Consider the following 17,424-nt stretch of genomic DNA (forward strand, 5'->3'; position numbering starts at 1 on the left):
ATCACATGACGGTGACGTAATGGAAGGTCAACAATTCATTCATCGTTTCTGCTTCCTAAAATTGTTTTTTGTTGTTCATCTGGTTATATTTCAATGGTTTTTCATGCAACCAAATGTTTATTCTGAATTTCAAGTGTTTTTCTGAGAAGTAGAACAAAAGTTTTGGCACAGTGCATTGGAAATGGTGCAAGCAGAAAACATCGTTTCTGGCAGCCATTTTGTATGCGACTAGTCGGTTCTCGGACGTACTCGATGTAAGTCGTCGTTATCACAGGTTCCAATACGCGCGGTAAGTAATCGTAGATTTCATATTCATTTGATGTTACATTGATTGATACACTCACACAAAACTGTGAGAAATTCATCTTAAGCATTTCGACTAAATTCAATTAGAGAAATTCCATGCTGATGTCCGTACGTGTGTAATTCGTTTTCTACTTTAGCAGTAATAATTTGTCTTAAACTAAAGTGAATGGTTGCAAACGTTTCAGGCGTTGTGTATGAAATTTCGAATGTTACTTAAACATCCTGCTGCAGCCGATTGAATTTCAACGTCGCCACATCCAACCAATTTCAGCAATAGCTATAGTTTCCATTGAGGTAAGAGAAACAAACATTGAACTGCGTTTTAAGATCTAAACTTAGTATGTTTGCTACAGTTACCATGACAGCTCCATGATGATGAAGAATGAAACAATTTTCGCGATCAGACGAGACCTGATGAAGAGCTTTAGCTGCCGCCCTTCTTAAATCTAGATGGCTCGATCGTAAATAGCCGATAAGTGGCTTAACTCCACCACCTTGACCTAGTTGAGCCGGATTACCTGGCCATCGACAACACTCTGCAATCGCTTCGGCGACGCGTAACTTTAGATCTCGATTTTTCTGTCCAAATAAAGTCTTCGTCAACTAAAACGTACTCTTTCATAGGAAGAGATTAAATCATACATGTCTAACTAGTGATGCCAGTAGAGTCACAACGTGATGGTCAGAAAGAACGGCGAGAGTTTCATCTTCGGTGGCCATGCGAGCCACAGCCGCAGCAGCCGCCGTCACCACTTCTAATTCCGGGGCTCGAAGGAGACTTACCAAAAGTTCCAGTCCGCCGACCAAACTACGAGCTACTTCCCCCGCTCTCTTTCATTAAGTAAAACAAGCAAAGATGTTGTTGAAATGTTGACACTGAATTGTTTTTATGATTTAGAATTTACTTTTGAACGTTCGGAGAAAGCAGCAATGGCGGAAGCCGCTCCCGCTTGCACCACGGGAGATGGATGTTTGAGTAGTGACCATAAAAGTCTGGCGGCATCGATGGTTTCCAATAGTTCTAAAGCCGCTACATCAGCCGTCAAGTTGGCCATGGTCAAGGCAGCTGCTGACAACAACCCGGGATGATTACCAGAGAGCAACCAGACAAAACGTGGCACTGCACGCTCTGTACGGAGTAAGGCTAGGCTCTCTGGATCTGTTCCAATCACTGAAATGCTGCTTACGATTGGCAAAAGCACCTGTGAAAGGTAAATACTCCTTAGTGGTGAACATGTTGTCTGTTAATTAGACATTGTTCTATCGTACTGACCTCTTCTGTAGATTGATTCAAATGACGAATGAAGATGCGAACTATGCCCAACTGTCTGAATCGATCACGAGCTTCCGGCGAGAGAGATAATTTCCACACGGCAGTTGAAACAGCCTTTAGCAGCGATATGTTAACTTGTGGTTTTTCCACTTGCTTTTCCTCAACGTGAGATGTTGGCCGATCGATTTGAATTTGCAGTTCTAATGGCTGCTCGTCTTCTGGTCTGCTACGTGGTATGGTGTAATTGGAGGCCATCTGCAGTAGGTATTCGCCTTGTTTAAGAACCCAAACGAGCGTTTCTGTTGCTTTCAGTTGCGTCAAAACCCGGCGATTTGCTTCATCTTCGGCAAACTGTGATTTACCGTGTTAAAAAAAAGAAACAACTGTCAATGTTTGTGGTGGAAAGAGAAGGTCCGATCATACGTGAGCAATGGTGGACGCGCAAAGTGTTTGCAATGTTTCACAATCGTAGCGCATGTGGCGTAACAGTTGGCCAAGTAACATATCAGCCCTAACTGACGCACGGAAGATATCCTAATGGAAGCCAATGTCTTTTTTTTTTTTTAGAGCTGTGTAGTTAAAATTACAAATTAAAACAACGTACGTCAGCCGCACACTGGTGGATGACTCCATTAACTGCAGTTAGGAGCTCAAAATCCAGCTCGGAATCCGAACAAACAGAAGCCGCCATGGCTCTTCTACTAGTTGACCTTTAGTGAGTATGTGTGTTATTGATTTATGTTGTGATATGGTTTTAGGAAAATCGAGAAGCATAATTGTGGAAATAATGAATACTTTGGTTTCAGATTGACAGACGGCCGCGGACCAATGGTAGTGCTGGCTACCGAAGGAGCTCGATGGTGCGGCAGAGACGAAGAAGTTGCTTGTGGGTTCTCTCGATACACACCTCCAATGGACAGAGTCAATCTCGTCAAAAGCGGAATTCCTCCTGCTAGGTACATATCACGACGGGCTGACGAGCTGTAACTTAAAGATCTTAATGCTTTGGCAGCCGCAGTAGCCGCTTGGATTTTCTGTTTAGTTGCAGCTTTCAAATTGAATTCGTCCGTTGTCATGACCACCGGCGCATTTTGGATATCTAACAAATCTACCTGAGATGACCGTACAATCCAATAAAGAAAATGTTAATCATAATGCAAAATAATTGAACGCACCAGCAGAGGTACAGCGCCAGCTTTACGGGTAAGCATTCTGGAACGATGATTGTTAACAGCGTGAGCTAATGTACCGGCGGCCAGACACCGGACGTCTGGTTCTGCTTCTGACAGGAGCTTTACGACCGTAGCGATACCGGATTTCATGACTAACAAGCGCTGGAAATGCTGGATTTTAACCATATTTTGTAATACTCTTAAGGCAGCCACTTTACACTTGTGGTCATCAGCTTCCAGAACGTTGATGAGGACATCAACTGCCTCCGAATTCTCCAAAGCTTGCTGGCACATAGGAAGAGCGAGATCGTAGCGGTTCAAGCCGCAAAGCGCTAATAACGTTGCTGTAGGACTTCCAAACTATTCGATTGTCACATAAAAGTATATTAGAAATCAATGAAACTTAAAGATTTACCTTAATGTATTTGACGACTTTGAGCAGGAACCAATATTGTGGAGAAAGTTCTGAATCGGGAATGAATTGCCTGGGCAAAATGGGCAGTTCGTCGTCTTCAGACTCTTCCGATTCTTCAGGTTTTTGATGTTCGTTGTTCGTTGCATGGCCATTGACGTAATCAGTTTGGGACATTGCCATTGAAATAGATCTCGTGGACTGCTGCGAAATCCTTCTTCCATTGCAGTTAACTCTTCGCCTCCTCGATCTAGCCATCTTGCTTTCCTCAAAGAAACAAACACGATTGCCAGCTGAGTTACCTGTATTTGTATCGGTATCCGAGTATTGATCAAACACAATGGCTGTTAACACCTCAACTGTTGGTATGGTAACTAACTCGGTAGTCCGACAGGTGATTATGCAGTAACCGCATTGACGTTAGAATTTGATAATCGATTTTTAATGAATTTTTATTCTACTTAACTATTGACAGATCGATCCGCTCCACTTTCGCCATCGTTCACGTCTAGCCACTACGTTGTTTAACATCGTGCCAGCAAAATGAAAGAGGACAAGTCGGGTACGTGAAGGATTTTCCCACAACATCTGGAAATGCTGACGCCACCTAAAAGCAAGTAATGTTTAATGCGGCATTGGACGCAATTGTTGACACGATTTCAATATTATTTAGTCAAAAAAGCAAATTTACGATGGATTCTCTGTAATGTCTGACAAGAAATCAGGTTAGGGTGTCACGGTAAGCCCCATTTAAATGACGACAGTTTGTTCATCAAAATTGTTGAGGCGACCTTTTGATTTTTCGTGTTGCGTACGGTTTTTGCGTCGATCCCCTAGTCAAGAACTTTTTGTATTTAGACAAACAACGACCGACTTTTTCTTATTATTCGGTGGGCACAATATTACGAAAGAAGGGATTTTTGACGAGAAGAATTCCGCTGAGTTTCGCAAATATTCCTTTTAAATTTTGCTTGTATAGAACACATCCGTCGAAGGGCAAAGTTCTACAGTCCCGATCATTTCGTCGGCGTCACCGGACGCTACGTTTTGCTGATGAAAGGGAGCATGTAGGCCATCGTCAATACCAAAGTGGTATCTCACAATCGACAGTTCCTTATTATTTACTGTTTACTTTCTCTCAAAGCACACTAGACGAATACTGCGATGATCTTTTACATCCGCTATCGTTACAGCAAAACGTGTTTGCCAAACACATGTTTTCCTTTAAACGCTTTTGAAAAAAAAAAAAAGCAATTTAACTAATCCAATAACCGCTTCTGTTTAAAAGCCAATAGCTCAAGGCCTGATTCCCTTCTAAAAGAGCAGCATACAAAGTAAATGGAGACAAAAGATGGGTGTTTACCAAGTCAAAATGGTCTTGATGGCGATGCGAGGCGATCCCTGAAAGGAGGATTTGCTATCAGCGGAAGATTTGAGCAAGCCGGTCAAAGTTTATTCTCTCCTTCTCCCATGCGTTGGGTGCGCTTAGCTATTATCGTTGGATGCAGAAACACTCCTTGGCAAATAAAATCAAGCAATTCTTTTTCTTTTTCTCTTTAAAATAAAATTCGATCGTCATTTCATATCCAGCCGTTGGAGACAGCTGCTCGATAGTCATGGTCTGCATACACCACTATTGACAAGATTACCGAGTCTCCGGAGTAAATACGAAAAGGAAATTGCCTGACTCGACTGTATTCTCCCACCTCCCCCTTCTTTCGATCCGCTACACACAAAAAGAAGATAAGCAAGCACACTTTTGCATAGTTGAAACTAGCCTTCGACAAAGTAGCAAACAAAACCAATCCTGTTGTCCTCTTTTCAGCCATCATGATAAAAACAAACGCAGAAGTTCCTTTAACTGAAGTAGATGCACTTTTGTTGCTGATAATGCATCATTTAACAATGAAATCAATTGCCTTGTTTGTTTTTTTTTGTGTTTTTCTAGAATTTTCTGGGTGTTCGCGATATACAATGGAAATCGTCTTTAACTTACAAACCATAATTTTGGTTTATAAAGACTATTAGCCAATTAGCACAAAAACGTTTCCGACCTTGTTTCTACGTTTGTTCGCAATCCATTGCGTCTCGTCAATATTAGGACAAATAGCCATTAGCTTTTCTTAAGAAAAATGTGCAGACTATGGAGAATCCCATTGAACCATATACGTAGTATTTTTGGATGCGTATAGATTATTATCGAAATTCAAGGTTATTATTTTATTTTCAGGGTGGCACACATCTCATTCTGTTTCCATGTCCGAGGACAGGGCCCATTTGGTTTTATCTTGTTGAAACAGCTACGCTTTGGCGAATCGAAAAGAAAAAAAAAGGGTGTTGTGTCTGCTATTTTACCGCCTACTCTCTCGGACCCTGGACTAACTGCTGTCCAGCAAGTTTTGGATCGCCCGTCGACCCCTTTTTCGCCGATCCTCCCTCCGACCCACGAATTGTGAAAAACAGTGTACTGCATAAGTCATGTACGTTGGTGAAGGCCTGAAGGTGTATCAACGGACGAGAAGCTGAGCGTTGTCTCTATAAAAAGGAGACAAGTTCCACTGGCTCTTTGTCTATCGTTGGTGCGTCCATCGTACGAAACCAACATGGGAAAGTCGAGCTCAATGTGGGCTTTGCTCCTCCTCGTTCCCTGTGTCCTCGCAGGTTTGTGCATTTCCTTCAGTCACGAAATCCGTCGTTTAGCTATTACCCGACTAGAAATCTAAAAAAAAAAAATCAATTCATCCCATTCTTTTGATTGGAAAAATTATTTATTATTTTTGTTCATTTTTGTCTCCCATTTATGTTTCTGGCAACATCGAACGTGAAGGACCCATCCTACAAAACTCTTGTGCTTCGGAATGCCGATCACGTAAGTACCCGCTCATTATTCCTATATTCTTGAATCGAATTTAATTTGCAAGCCAGAAAACAGTCGTTTTGAATACTAGTGAACATCTAGGCACAGGAAAAAATATTTAGTGAACTGTCCGAGTAAGTGGAGTGTAGGCAAAATTTCCTAGCGTGGAGTGAAGTTGAATTTTTTGGGTATTGTTTCAAAGATAGTCGTACAGTATCACATGGTTTGCAACCAATCAGTGCTTTAGAAATTCGAAATTTAGTATAATTTCATTTAGTAACGCGTATTCACAATTATTAAAGTTTTTTCTCAAGAAAAAAATGTTGTAGACGTCCTGAGTTTAAATTCTCCAAATAGCTTTGTTCTAGGAAGACCGTACACAGCTAAAAATCGTTGAATTGTTTCCCTAATTTCTCAAATTTAAAATGCCAATGTCGTTTTTGCTATCGTAATTTAGCGGGGAGCTTTGCGGGAAATTAGAATCTGCCCAAATGTGAGTTTTGATTGGTACCGGGATTGTATAATGTGAACGCTTTGTGACTCCTTCCTGCCTGCCCCTTCATTTCCGCTAAAAAAGAAAAAAGAAACAAAATCGTCCCAGACTTTGAAGGTTACGAAATATGAATTTTTTTTAAAGCGACATTTTAAAAACCCGATAACGATATGAGCTTCAAGGTTGATGAGATATTGACAATTTTAGACGACGCGACGGCTGAATGTTTTAATCGGTTCGAACTACGTTAGATCGTGCAGACGTGCAGGCCAAATTTCTGTCAGACGAATATGCTTTTGCATAACACAAGCCGTGGGGTCAAATAGGCCACAAGCCAGCGTGAGGCCAAGGTTGATTTGGCTTGGAGACAGAGACAGGAGTTCGTGAGCGCTTCTCTCGCTTATTTGGCAATACCAATAGTGTCGAGTTACAATCAACAAGTTAAAATGATGAAATATGAAGCAAACACACCCAGTGACGCGATGGATAGGCCTTGAGAAATAACGTTTCAATTGAAAAAAAGATCTAGAATTTCAGACTATTTCAGGACAGAAATCGCAACATGACACCACATAGATTTTGAATAGTGCTAGTTTGATTACATTAGTCTGCCTTTTGAATTAGGTCTGTGTGACGTCAAGATTTGTTTTCATTTGACGAGTTACGAATTATTGTTATCAGATACCGATCGCGTTAATTAACAAATCATTTCCTATTTGTGATGCATAAAAAAGAGGCCTATGTGTACATGAAATGTTACGTAACTAGATTTTTGTTGTTTCTGATGTAATAGCGCTGAACCCCAAGTTCCGCTATGCAATTGGCCAGACCTACACTTACGATTTCCAAGCCAACAGCAAGACCTGGATGATGGGCACGTCTGATGATCAAGCTGTCCTCGAAGTCAAAGGCCAGGCTCTTGTGACTTTCCGCGACTCGTGCGACGCTGTTCTTCAAATTCGACAGGCCACAATTAGCGGCTTGGACGAAAAGGTACGTGTAACTAATTTAATTCTTAATTAACACCGGTACCCATAAAACTAGGATATTAAAACAATGAAAGCCTCTTGCGTAACCAGCGCATACAGTCGAATTTCATTTTTCGCAGATATAATTATCTGAGATCAACAGCCTCAATGTCCGGTTTGTTCTTTTGGCAAGGGGGTTAGTGATTTTGTAGTACCGGATGAACGATTGCCCAACAGCTCCTTTGCAAAATCGCAGTTTAAGCAGGTCATTCCCGGGTCTGACTTGTTAATTTAAAAATCAGAACAGCAAATTATTTAGCTCAGCGGGATCAGGTTACAAAAGCAATTCAAGTCAGCAGCATGCTATCTCCTGGCATCTAGTTACTTGTTCTACAGCAAATTTCCACAATGATGAATAGACAAAAAAAAAAAAAGAAAGGATTGATTTCACCTCTTATTCAAACCACCATTCAGTTCGCAATTTTCTTTCTTGCTGATCAAGGTTTTTAGAAAATTCGGTTGGTTCAGCTTAGTTTCGAAGGTTCACGACCCTTAACTTATTGCTCCGCTTGTTGCCAACGCTTTTATTGTCGCCACATGTAGATAGTGCTAAACATACAGTTGTAATAAAATTTGCATTTTCCATTAACAGGTAGAGGCCATCGAACTCGAGAAGCGGCCATTGTCCTTCTCTTGGCAAGATGGTACCGTTGACTCGCTGTGCCCCGAACAAGAGGATCCCGTTTGGGTGGTCAATATTAAGAGGTCCGTCCTCTCTATGTTGCAACACACCGCCCAATTCCTCGAAGTCCCTGAAACCCACGTCATTGAGGTAATCTTTTCATTTCCTTAAAAAAGAATTATTTAATAATTAAAAATGTTATTCTTGAAAAATTATAGAGTGACGTGATTGGTCGTTGCCCTACCGAGTACACTGTAGATGGTACTGGTAGTTCGATCAAGGTGACCAAGACCAAGATTCCCAACCAGTGCAGCTCTCGTATCGACCGCCAATCATCTATTCCGACCGTCTCCTACAATGTTGCTGCCGTAAGCACGAAAAACATTTGTTTGCTTACCATTAACGCTTAATCTTTTTACGTACTACGCAGGAAATTCAAACCATCCCGCTAATGAACTCTACCACGGTTTGCGTTATGCAAATCAAGGATAACCTCGTTCAAGCTACTGAGTGCCGTGAGTCTCATCTTTTCCGCCCACTTTCGTCCGAAGAGGGAGGTGCCCGTACTGAAGTCACTTCCTCCGTCTCATTGATCTCGACTACAAGCGCTGGTGCCGCTGCCAAGCTATCCAGTAAAATCACCGATAAGAATGATTTAGAACATTCAAACATTAAATTTTTTTGTACAAAAAACAGGCAACCGCGTGTCCCGTACCTTGATTTTGGATCCTCTCGGTGTTCAATTGGAATTCCAGGATGCTAAAGATGTCGGCCTAGTCATCCGCAGCATCTGCCAGCAACTTGCCGCTGATAGCCCACCAAGATTCGTTTCCCAGCTTTTCACCGAGTTGGTTCACTCTTTGCGCAAGGCCTCCGTCAGAGATGTCAAGAGTGCCTACAACAACCTGCGCAGCAAGAAGATCTGCCCCGAATCAACAAAGACCGAGTACGATTTATTATTTCTTCTTTTCATAATTTCTGAAATGAATTTCGAATTTCTTTTTGAAAAATAAAGGAAACTTTTCTTGGATGCCCTTCCCCAAGCCGGAAATACTGCTGCCATCTCCTTGATGGTCGATATTCTTAAGGTAGCATAAATTTAAAATCAATCAAAAACGTTGATATTAAAATTATATTTTTCTTAAATAGGAGAACAAGCTCAGCAGCCGCCAAGCTCTTGGTTGGTACCTGTCGCTGCCTCTCGCCAAGTTTGCTGATCTCGACTCCGTTAAAGCTGTTCTGGTAAAAGATACAACAAATGTTACTAGGTGTTTGGGCTGGCAATATTTAAATTTTGAAATATTTTACAGCCTTTGATCGAAGCTGCTTCAACCTCACCAGTTGCCCTTCTTGGTTTGACTGGCCTTGCTCGTCGCTATTGTAGCGAAAATGTCGAGCAATGTCAGACCAGCACCGAAGTTCTTCAGTTCTCGACTAAGCTGAGCAAAATGCTGGGCAACAGATGCAGAGCTGACGCAAAAGACGAAGTCAAAATCATCACCGTTCTTAAGGCTCTCGGTAACTTGGGTGTCATGACTGCTGAGGTTCGCACCACAGTCGCCGATTGCGCTAAGGACATCAAACTTCCCATCACCGTCCGCCTGGCCGCCATCCAAGCTACCCGAAATAATCCCTGTGAGAAGCAGGTAACGCATAATTAACACAGAAGCAAATTCCGAATTTATACTAATTGCAAATTATTCGAATAGGTGAAGGAGAACTTGTTGACCATCCTCGAAGACAGGAAGGAAGATGCTGAAATCCGCATTGCCGCCTACCAAGGTGTTATGCGCTGCCCTTGCTCCCCTTCTATGCTTCGCATCCAGAACCTTTTGAACACTGAAGAGACCAACCAAGGTGAGTGATTGTTTGTGAAAGGTTGTTAAAAAAGGTTTTCAATTAATCCATTTTTGAATCTTAGTCGGTAGCTACATCAGCAGCCATTTGCAAAACATCAGGTTGAACCCAACACCAGGCAAGGAGAATGCTCGTCTTTTGGTCAAGAAATTGAGCCTGGACAAATCTTTCCCAGCTGATTTGCGTAAATATTCTCGCAACATGGCCGTCTCCCATTTCTGCAATATCAACAATGCCGGTTGGGATATCGATGCCAACATCATCTATGCTCCTAAATCGTTCATCCCCCGTTCAGCTTCCATGAACTTGACGCTTGACCTCTTTGGCCAATCCGTCAATGTTTTTGAGGTAACTATGATTTAATTTCTTGGCGCAAAGAATGTTTGGTAATCTTCTACATCGTAGATTGGTATGCGTGCTGAAAACCTGGAACGCCTTTTGGAAGCCTATTTGGGTCCTGATGGCGTTTTCGATAAAGAGGGCGTTGCTGGACTCTTGGAGAAGACCAGCGACTCTGTCAGTCAGTTCAGCGAAAACATCTGGAACCGTGTGGCTTCAGCCACTCGTTCCAAACGTGCCAGCATCAAGACCAATGAGCTCAGCAATCTAGACAAGGTACGAAAGCCAACCTATTTGTTCAATTGACGTTAACTGATCGACATTGTTTTTTTCGGTGAGGATAGATTGTTAACTTGAAGGATAAACCTTCCGGTATCAAGCTCGATGCTTTCCTTCGCGTCTTCGGCTCAGAGATTGGCATGTACGCATACCGTGGAACTGCCAACAGCCAATCTAGGCTCGATTTGGTGGAAAATGTCCAGTCCCGCATCGCTCAAGCTTTCCGTGACCTGATCGAGGGAGCTAAGCGCGTCGAAATCGACGTTGCCCGTTCCATGATGTTCTTGGACACCTCCGCTACTTTCCCCACCGTCGCTGGTTTCCCCCTCCGCTTGGCCGTCAATGGTACCACCACTGTCGGACTCGGTTTGGAGAGCCAGATGGACTTGCCCGCTCTGCTCAGGGATCCCCTCAACGCCAACATCAAGATGAAGGTTAACCCCTTGGCCGTTACTGAGCTGTCCGCCTCCATGACTGTCGATATCGCCATCGCCAAGACCGGTATCAAGATGGCCGCTACCATCCACTCTTCGATGGCCGCCGACTTCTCCGCTCGTCTCATCCAGGGAACCACTGTTGACGTCAAGTTGGACCTCCCCAAGTCCAAGATGACTTTGATCGACTTCAAGTCTGACGTTATGCTCATCCAGCAGAGCGCTGACAAAGCTGAACGCAACAAACCTGTTAAGATTGTTAACGAGGCTACGTGAGTTTAATCAAACTTCATTTTTTCTTACACCATTTCTAATTAAATGGAATCATTTCAGGTACGCACGCGGTGGATGTTCTGATCGTTTGAGTTCAGTCACTGGCATGCGTTTGTGCGCCTCTTCTTCAGTCTCCATCCCTCGCCCACTGTCCGATTCTTCTAAAGATACCGCACCGGCCTTCCCTCTGAGTGGCTCTACCTCTTTTGCCATTGTCCTGGAGAAGACTGAACCCACCATGAAGGGTTACCTGCTTTCGGCCACCAGCACTCAGGAGGGACCTAAAGTCAAGTCCTTCTTGATGACATTCGACACTCCCGGCTCTAAGACTAACCGCAAGGTTTCCATCAAGGGAGTGTTGACTTCCGCACCTACTGTTACCGTTAAGGTTGACAGCAAAGCTCCGTGGGGCAATTTGGCCGTTGAGGCTGAGATGGTCAACGAAGCTGATATGAAATCGGTGCTCGTGAAGATTCTCACCCAAGAGAAACGTGAATATTACGGTAAAGTCCAGGTTGCTGTGACTCGCGAGGACCGCAAGTACTCTGGCCACTACCGTCGAAGCCGGCTGGCCCCAACAGCCTCGCGCCGTCATCTTGGAAGGAGGTTTTGGCCACGAAATTGGCAGGTCCGTCGAGCTGAGCTTGAAGCCTGCTGGCCCCTACGCCAAGTTGCCCTACAACTTCCAGGTTACCATTGGCCGCGAGTTCTCCGCTACTACCCAGAAGGTGTGGTTGAACAACTTGGAGATGACTACTCCATTCGGCAAAGCCCTTTTGTCTACTGAAATCAGCCGCCAAGATAAGAACTACCTTGCTGCCTTCAACATGAAATACGGAACTGAACAGAAGATGAACGCTGTCAACTTCAACGGACACATCCAGACTTCTACCCAGCCCGACAAATCTCTCTCGTACAAGACCAACGTTCTGTACAAGTCCAGCCGCTTCCCTGTTATGAACATCGACCTTAAATGGGATATTCTAATGTCACCTACGGTAAAAATCAAGTTGACGTTAGTCAGTTACAGTTCCATCAGTTAAAGTGTTCTATTTTTTTTTTTTTTTTTTTTTTTTTGCATTAGATGCTGAGCAACGTCTTGGTCTTGGTGCATGGTCCTGAAGTCGATCATTCAACCAACAGGCTTTACTTCAACAAACAAATCCAACTGAAGGGATTCGGCACCAGAGATTTCCTTTTCGAAAACAAACTTGAAGGTAGGCATCACGCAAATGAACAACTTGAGGCGAACTGTAGCATTAACTTACATTTTTACGGGCAGTTACCTATCCTCGCTACGCCTTGAACCTAAAAGTGGATCAGACCCTCAAGGTGGACCAGCGTCTCGTCAAGGGGCTTATGACTGTTCAAATGGACAATGTTAAATTTGTTGACGGTGAATTGGCTTTGGTAATTGCCCCCAAAGATCCCAAGAATCTGTACGAGCTCACTGCTAAGGTAAAATTCTTATTCATTTTACGTTGGCGGTACGATTTGTGTGAAGCTATTAAGATTATACTCTTCTGCAATTCCATTAGCTTGCCTATCCTGGTCGTACCTTCAGCTTGGTTGACACTGGTAGAAAGATTGACAGCAACAGCTTCTCCGTATCACCCGTGCTTGAAATCCAGCCTGGCACTAAGATCGAACTTAACGGCAAAGCTTCTCTGATCAAAGATCAGAATGGTATGTCGGCAAACATGGACTCAGAAGTGCGCATCCGTGGATACAACAGCCCTATCAAGTACGTTTCTCCTTCCCCATAAAATTTTTAAATTAAATGGTAAACTAAAATTGCTAAAATTGTTTAATACCAACTTGAACAGGGTTCGCCACAGCTTCCAGTACACTGGAGATATGACCGTGACCACTACCAACAAGATCGAATGGGCCGGTCAGCCCCAAATCGTTGTTGATGGCAAACTTTTCTTCCGCACCCGCAAGATGCCCGCTGTGGAGCTCGCTTTCTTGTGGAACAACCGTGTAGATGCTAAATTGGAAACCCGCCTATCCAGAGCCGAATCCAAATTGGATATGGATATCAATTTGATCCGTCTGGAGAGACGTGTCAAGATCAACAGCCAGCACAAGTTCTTGGGAGACACCCGCTCGGGCTCCATCAACGTTGCCTGGGATGCCGACAGGGACTCCACCAAGCAAGTCGGATTCGATGGATCCTTTACCGTATCACCGTCTCAGCGCTTGATCGATCTCAAGTACGTCCGTTTGCTATTTATCTAATTCTTAAGCAGTTTAATTAATTGTTTGCCATTTCAAATTCAGATCGACTGTGAACGTTGAAAATCGTATCTACTCTGTCGCTTTCAATGGTAAATTGGGAAGTGCTGATTTCACTAACGGTGATCACACCGTTCGTATGGAACTCCTGCTGCCGACCACCAAGAAAATGGCTTTGGCCATGAGCCTGTTCAACGTTAACCAAGCCAGAACAATCAGCAACCGTTTGGAAGTTGAAACCCAAACTCCAACTGGTAACACCTACCAGATGAGCCTAAGCAATGCTGTCAACGATTTGGACCGTAACATGTATACTTACAACGCTAACACTGATGTCACCATCAAGGGCACTGGCATTGAAGATGTCAAAATGAGGATTGACAGTAAGCGCATTGTTAGAGCCGACAAACGCAATGTCGAATTCAAGGTAAGAACAAAGATTTAAATGCTTGGGTGTTCACTAATATTTGTATTATTTCGGAATAGGGTTTGGTGATTGCACCCAAATGGGGTCAGAACATCGACAGTTCCATTAACGTGGAAGTGACCAAGGATTCATTCCGTGTCGGTACCAAGTACCAGCGCGGTCCCATGCTCGTCACTGTTGAATCTGCTGGAAAGCGTAGCACCCAGAATGGTAAACTGAACGTTGATGGCTTTGTTGAAGTGAAAGCCCCTAAAACATCGTGGCAACAGACTAAGATCGCCATGGTTTCCTCTTACGACATCACTTCCATCACGAATTTCGACGTAAGATGTGCTAACATACATTCCAAGCAGATGACTGGTGTTAACGATGTTGTATTTTTGGGCACCCACAGATCACCGAGAAAATTTCGATCGATTACAAATCATCAAAATCGATCATTCTTGACACCAAGATGAAATTATCTCCGTCGGCAGCTGATTTTAGCATAATGCTTGAGACTCCATTTGAAGTTGCTCGTCGTCAAGGCATGATCGTAAGCGGTCGTTTCGAGCCCACCAGTCCTCGTAGCGAAGGTTCCTTGGTCGTTATGTGGAGCTCCCCCAGCCAACGTCAGGCTCAAGAAGCCCGTGTCGAATTCGACATGGAGCGTCGTCCCGGCCAGATCCGTTTCAAGTTGACCACTGCCACACCCATCAAGTCCCTGGAAAGCAGCGAATTGTCATTCGATATCCGCTCGCTCGAAGATAGCAAAATCTATGAAGTCGATATCGTCGCTGGATTGTCGGAGGATAAGGCCAAGTTGAACGGCCGTGTCAATCTGAACCCGGCTCAACGTGAAGTCGATCTTACGGTCACTCTGCCCAACTCCAACCCTGTACGCGTGCTTATCCGTATTGGTTTCCAAGGTTCTACTTACACCGTGGAAAACCGCGTTGATTGGGGAACTGGTTAGCTTAAAAACATTGATCTTTGTAAAACAATTTTCTCATCTGCTTTATTTTTGTATTTTTAAGGCACTTTCACCGTGTCAGGCACCACCAAGTACGTCAGCAGTGACAACTTCGAAGTAGAGATGCAAATCCATAGCCCCGAACTTGGAATTAATAACTTCGAATTGAAGGGAGCCAACAAGATGCAAAACAACCAACGTGTCATGGAATTCACTGTTATGAGGAAATCATCCACCATCGCTAGCATGAAGTCCCTCTGTTCTTACAAACAGGATAGTACTGGTGTGCAGATCAGTGGAACCGCTCAGGTTACCACACCCGAATCACCTTTTTCTGGAACTGTCAAGTACTCGTTCGAAAACAGGAAAGTCAGCAGTAGTGACGAGAAAGGTGCTCTGTACAAATTGGAAGTCGACGTGACTGCCGATGAATTCGTCTTGAACAAAGTAAACAGCCACCTCAAACTAACCAACAAGGAAACAAGTGGTTCCATTGCTCTCTGCACTTCAAGCAACCAGTGCAACGAAGGATCTTTCGCTTTCAAGGATACCGGATCCAAAAATATCATTGCCAAGGAATTCCACGCTTTGGTAAAGACAAAGAAAAGCAATGTTGAAGAAGTCCGTGGTTTGCGCGCTAAGCTTTCGGCCAGCGCTAACAAATTCGAACACACTGCCGAGGTAATTGTTTTTGTTTTGATTTGTTCGATTTTCTTTAATTGATTTTTATTTTCGTGATGTCAGGTTTTGTTCGATGAGGCCAAAAACCGTCTTGTTGGATACAAGGTGTACAAAAAGGACAGCGAATTTGGTTTGGAAATCTACACTCCTAAGCGCATTACTGGAGCCGCTCTGGAAATCGTCAGAGGTAGCGGGCGCCAGGCTGTCAAAAGCCAATACATCCTGACCGTCTGGTTGGACAAGACCAAGGCCCCCGAGCGTAAACTCGTCATCGTCACCACCGTCGAGCCCCACAAGATTGGCGAGATGGAAGGTTTGACCACTTCTACCACCATCAAGCACCCGATCCTGCCCAAGGACCTCGAGTACAAAGTAGAATTCCATAAACTCCCATCTGTGAAGAGCGGTCGTGACCTCTTCCACTTCAAGCTTGATGCCGACGTCATGGATCCTAAGCACCAACGCTGGACTTTTGAAACTTACGTCAAGAACACTTTGGCCGACAAGAACGGTCGCAACATCACCGTCGATATGGAATTGAAAAGCAAAGGAACTGATTTAGCTGCTTTGCTGACGGTCTTCGGAGGAAAAACTGCTGAAAACGTTGTTTTGGCTGGAGCCAATTTGAAATTGAAGGAAAAAGAACGTATCGAAAAGGAATTGTTTCTCCGTCTGGATGCTTCTCCCCGTTTGGCCTATTTGACTCTAGGCAGCCCGGCTAAGCAGATGACTTTGGAAGCCCGTATGAATACTGAAGACATCGTCAGCTACAAACGTTTGCAGCTGTCCGCCTCTACCCGTATCTTCGGACTTTCTCCCACCGTCTACGTGCTGGACATGAACACTTCTCCTCATGTCGATATCCGTGTCTTCAGCAAGGGATCCCCTGAAAACTACCACCAGGTTGTTGGAGGTCTTTTGGATGATACTCGTTTCGAGCTTGCATTGATCCGCCAACTGAATGTCCAGAAGAAAGAACTTGCCGCCGTCTACGTCACCTTGAACAGCTCCAGTCTATTGACTGAACGTGTGACCTGGAAATTGGACGATCTTCGTGCACTCCGCACCGCCATTCGTACTCGTTCCGAAGCTATCGCCAGCGAAGTTAGCAGCGTTCGCAGCTCGTTGACTCCTGAACTGAAAACCTACATGCTCAAGTGGCGTTCTTTCGGCAACTTCAAGAACATCTACGACAAGATGGCCACTGATTATTCCAAGCAGCTGAATCAACTCAAAACTGAGATCGAAGAAGACGAAAGCATGAAGGCCGTCGTTGAAATGATGGAGAAGATTACTCTGGTTGTTAAGAAAATTGGAGAGCGTATCGAAGATATCGCTGAGCAAATTGGAGAAAAGAGTGAGTTGGTCGAAGCTATTGAGAAAGCCATTGAGAACGTAATTGAAAACCTCACCGAACGTATCACGGAGCACGTGAAGAATGCCAAAAAGACTGTGGCTCAACTGCTGGAAGACCTCTCTCGCTATTTCGAGCAATGGAAGATCCAGTATGGCCAGGAACAAGGACTTTTCAATGCCCTCAAAAGTATACTATTTATTCTTCAAATTAAATTTGTGTTCAAACTATTAAACGGATTATTTGCATTGCAGATTTCTACCAGGCAAAATCCGAGGAAATCCGCCAATACGTTGCCAACTTCAAGCTCTCCATTGATGAACGCTTCCGCAAACTGATTTCTTGGGTTGAGTCACTAAGGATCGGTGATCGTAACATTCTCGCCATCCTAAAGGAAGCCATTTCCGTAAGAACAAACCAGCCTTAA

The 17,424-nt window shown here is 43.9% G+C and overlaps 3 protein-coding genes across 3 annotated transcripts in view; 1 reads left to right on the forward strand and 2 right to left on the reverse strand.

Annotated features, from left to right (window-relative positions):
* The window catches only part of LOC130692230 (apolipophorins-like), a 64,640-nt gene that overhangs the window by 45,359 nt on the left and 1,857 nt on the right, over window positions 1-17,424 (forward strand). The window contains 26 exon segments of the mRNA XM_057515304.2: window positions 5,752-5,824; window positions 5,991-6,032; window positions 7,307-7,506; window positions 8,134-8,313; window positions 8,382-8,531; window positions 8,594-8,795; window positions 8,860-9,109; window positions 9,179-9,251; window positions 9,313-9,405; window positions 9,474-9,809; window positions 9,873-10,020; window positions 10,085-10,368; window positions 10,426-10,635; window positions 10,704-11,344; window positions 11,406-11,888; window positions 11,890-12,343; window positions 12,430-12,562; window positions 12,628-12,803; window positions 12,884-13,089; window positions 13,172-13,561; window positions 13,629-14,010; window positions 14,070-14,333; window positions 14,405-14,960; window positions 15,027-15,643; window positions 15,707-17,186; window positions 17,252-17,403. Of these exon segments, the coding sequence (XP_057371287.1) occupies window positions 5,767-5,824; window positions 5,991-6,032; window positions 7,307-7,506; window positions 8,134-8,313; window positions 8,382-8,531; window positions 8,594-8,795; window positions 8,860-9,109; window positions 9,179-9,251; window positions 9,313-9,405; window positions 9,474-9,809; window positions 9,873-10,020; window positions 10,085-10,368; window positions 10,426-10,635; window positions 10,704-11,344; window positions 11,406-11,888; window positions 11,890-12,343; window positions 12,430-12,562; window positions 12,628-12,803; window positions 12,884-13,089; window positions 13,172-13,561; window positions 13,629-14,010; window positions 14,070-14,333; window positions 14,405-14,960; window positions 15,027-15,643; window positions 15,707-17,186; window positions 17,252-17,403 (8,160 nt within the window). The 5' untranslated portion in view covers window positions 5,752-5,766.
* Window positions 1-17,424, reverse strand: part of LOC130692276 (uncharacterized) — a 70,212-nt gene that overhangs the window by 16,434 nt on the left and 36,354 nt on the right. The gene's annotated exons all lie outside the window — the stretch shown is intronic.
* LOC130692247 (outer dynein arm-docking complex subunit 2-like) lies at window positions 407-3,693 on the reverse strand. The gene is made up of 10 exons (XM_057515322.2): window positions 3,167-3,693; window positions 2,755-3,111; window positions 2,375-2,691; window positions 2,184-2,289; window positions 2,003-2,113; window positions 1,580-1,930; window positions 1,212-1,508; window positions 949-1,137; window positions 664-885; window positions 407-583 (listed from the first exon to the last, which is right to left on the reverse strand). Exons 1-10 carry the CDS (start codon window positions 3,419-3,421, stop codon window positions 488-490), a joined length of 2,301 nt encoding a protein of 766 aa, XP_057371305.1. The 5' UTR covers window positions 3,422-3,693; the 3' UTR covers window positions 407-487.

Source organism: Daphnia carinata, chromosome 1 (genome assembly GCF_022539665.2).
Source record: "Daphnia carinata strain CSIRO-1 chromosome 1, CSIRO_AGI_Dcar_HiC_V3, whole genome shotgun sequence".
NCBI classification, from domain to species: Eukaryota; Metazoa; Arthropoda; class Branchiopoda; order Diplostraca; family Daphniidae; genus Daphnia; species Daphnia carinata.